General features: G+C 58.0%; 1 protein-coding gene across 2 annotated transcripts in view; it reads left to right on the top strand.

Moving 5' to 3' along the window:
• Nucleotides 1-2,964: 2,964 nt before the first annotated feature.
• Nucleotides 2,965-3,191, top strand: part of RNPS1 (RNA binding protein S1, serine-rich domain) — an 8,817-nt gene continuing 8,590 nt past the window's right edge. For both annotated transcript variants that reach the window (XM_005869351.2, XM_005869348.2), the window contains exon 1: nucleotides 2,965-3,148. In XM_005869351.2, the coding sequence (XP_005869413.1) occupies nucleotides 3,147-3,148 (2 nt within the window). In that variant the 5' untranslated portion in view covers nucleotides 2,965-3,146. The remainder of the gene's footprint in view (nucleotides 3,149-3,191) is intronic.

Raw genomic sequence — 3,191 nt, 5'->3', positions numbered from 1 at the left:
TCCCAAACCCACTGCTCAGCCGACCCGGCCCTGCAGCCCCTCCAGAGAGCAGCCTACAGTGCCTCCTGGGAGAGTCCAGAGATGCCTACAGCAGGGGGGACCTAGCTGGGAGGTGGGGCTCAGGACTTGATGCCCCACACCTTGGAGACACTAACTGAGGACTCCAGACCTTCATTGGCTGGACGGCCCTTTCAGACCCAGTCAGTACCAACTGGGCTCCTTCATGATGGGCTGCAGGCATTCACCTCCCCAGACAGGAGGCAGGCCTTAGGAACCCGTCGCCTCTTCTAAGGCCTCCCCCAAGGTCACTGAGCCATCACAACCTCCCTGACCCCACCCAAACCCCTCTTCCACCTGGCTGGGCCACATCTGCCCTTGGCACAGAGACTGCTGGCAACGGGTAAAAGTGCAGGCTTACAAGGGGTCACAATGCCTGCTCAAAGCTTCTCAGTGGCCCACCATGACCTCCAGCACAACCCTAGCTATCCCTGACCCTCTCTGTGTCCAGGATCACCAGCCTCCAAGGGCAGGCACTGCATAGGGTATCAGGCCCACAGAGGATGGAGGCAGAGGGAACATTCTACTACTTTGATGAGGGTATGCTCTCAAAGTGAGAGCAGCCCCACATCACCAACAGGTGGCCGGCCCTCAGCACTGGGAGGAGAGGGAGGGGGACTCAGGACACTGGCCAGAGCCCACAGGATACCTGTGGCTGGCGACCAAATGCCCCGTCCACAGGAGCCCTGCCCCACCCCCTCTGTCAAATCTGGGCCAATGACCTCCTAAAGTCTCTGAAGGCCCCTGCTCCTAGCCCTCAGCCCCCCATGGCCTCAGCACATTGGCACTGGGGGCTGGGAGGGGGGGAAAGGACAAGAGCCTCTAGTTTTATTTTTTCATGTTTCTTCCAAACACATTCTGCCGATCCCCAAAATGGCAAAAGCCAGGATGCTTAAATATTAAAGCTCACCAGATGATAATACACTTGATAACAAAAATCAGTAATATTTAGAAACAAATTTGATTAATTTCATGTGATAAATCACATTTTATATAAAATGTGTTACACAATACAATACACAGATTATAGAATTGTACACCCAAAACCTGTAATTTTATTAACCAATGTCACCCAATAAATTCAATAAAAGTCCCTAATTATTAAAAAAAAGATTAAATGTGTTAAAATTTAAATGCATGTCAAATTACTAGTATATTGCATTAGAACATTTTCAAAAAGCAGAAGGGGTTTGTGAGGCCAGCTGGTTATTTCCCCATCCCTCTCTCCTCATGCTAGGGACACGGGCCTGCCCCCTCCCAACCGGGGTGTCACTGCGGCCCTGGGCAAAAGCTTGGAGTTCAAGCCCTTCAGGCACCCACTGAGGGTTGGCCCAGGATGTGTGGGGCTCCAGCATGCTGCCACAGCCTCCTCACAGACCTCCAGGCCTGGACCACAGAGGCCACCCCAACCCCAATGCGAACATTGGGCCTCTGCACTGCTGCAGGACCAAGGCTGCCCTTCTGTCCCATTGACCCTTCCATGCCTGGCCTTGGCGGATGTGACAGTGATGCAGAGAATTTAACTTGCTCTAAATGCCCCCTCATCCCTGCCATCAAATCTAAATCCAAAGGGAAGACACCAACCCAGACGGGCTCAACCGGGGGGGGGGGGGGGGGGGGCAGGTTGCTCCTCCCACGCCTCATTTGTGCGGGACTCCTCAGACACCCTCAGTACAGGGTGGGGTGTTAGGGGCACACTTGACATCCCTGGGTGGGAGACACTATTGGAGGAGGGAAAGGAGTCACCATCACTGGCTGGGAACACCAGTAGAACAAAGAGCAGTGACTTGCAGAGGGCATCCACAGCACCGTCCATCCACCCCAAGTCACCAAGCCAGTCCTCCCTGATGACATCTAATCCGTCTCCAAGTCACATGGATTCCTTCCTCCAAAAAAAAAAAATCATCTAGGATCTATTCCCTTCTCTTCCTTACAGCACCTAACTGTGCAGACAATGTCTGGGGCTGGGTGCACATTCCTTCCTCCACTAATAAGTCAAGGAAGGACTTCTTGCCAGACACCGAGGCGGGGACTGGGGGAGGGGGGCGGAAGTGGGGGGTAGCGGTTGGCACAAAAGGGAACAAAACCCAAAAGCCTGGCCCTCTCAAGTAGGCTGGCCGGGTCGGGGCCTCTACACCCTCACCCCTTCTTCTGCCTTTTCCTGTGCCTCCCAGCCCACGCCCTCCACAGGCAGGGAGGGTGGTTGGGGGGAAGGGGGAGGCCTCAGGCGGTATCTAGCTCACCCTCCACGTCCCCCCGCACCGCCGAACTGCACCTTCCCAGCCCCGGCCTTCGAGCCGCCACACCGGCCTCCCTTCGCGTCTTCCAACGAGTCTCCGCGCCTTTGCATATGACGTTCCCTCTGCCGGCGCGCCCTTCCACCGGGCTGCAGTGTCACCTCCTCCGAGACGCCTTCCCTTTGGCACCTTATCTTCTACCTTGCCTTTCGTACCCCGTCCGTTCTGGCCGCACTGCCCCGTCTGGTCCCTCCGGCCGAGTTTCGCCAGTGCAGAAGCCAGTCTTCACGGCCAATACGCACACCACGCGTGGTTTCTAACCGCACGAACCCATCCGCTGACCCGCCCATGCCCATGCCCATGCTCATGCCCTGCGGGCCTCCAAGACCTGCAGCCAAAGGCCGCTGCCACCGCCCGGTCCCCCGGGGCGCGAAACAAATCCGTAAGGAGTTTAGCGCCCGGGAAACCGCCAGGTCCGTGCGAGCCCAGACACGGGGCCATGGAGAGAGGCGGGGCCACGTTAGCCAAACCCGCGCCGCCCCTTCAGCTGCCCGAGCGGCTCAGGCCTTCCAGCCCCAACAAGCAGCCAACGTGTCGGCCCCCTGAGGCGCGTAGCCAGCCCAGGGCAGCCCAGCACCCCTGCAGAGGGAGTGACAGAGTAAGAATTCCCAGTGAGTCTCCCCACAACCCGCCTTGGCCCTTTAACACTCCGCGCGCTCGCGCCCATTGGCGGAGAGGCTCTGCGTCATCGCTGCGCGCCGAACGGCGTCTTCCCGCTCCCTAACCCTGACAACTGAGCGTCGCCGACCTCAGCGGCTGAGGAGAGCGGGACGAAGTCGCGGTGGCGGGAAGATGTAAGTGGGGGAATCCGACCCCATCCGACCTTCGGGGGGGCAC

The sequence above is a fragment of the Myotis brandtii genome, unplaced genomic scaffold (genome assembly GCF_000412655.1).
Source record: "Myotis brandtii unplaced genomic scaffold, ASM41265v1 scaffold292, whole genome shotgun sequence".
NCBI lineage: Eukaryota > Metazoa > Chordata > Mammalia > Chiroptera > Vespertilionidae > Myotis > Myotis brandtii.
The sequence above is the reverse complement of the archived record's forward strand: the minus strand, read 5'-3'. Positions and strand labels throughout refer to the sequence as shown.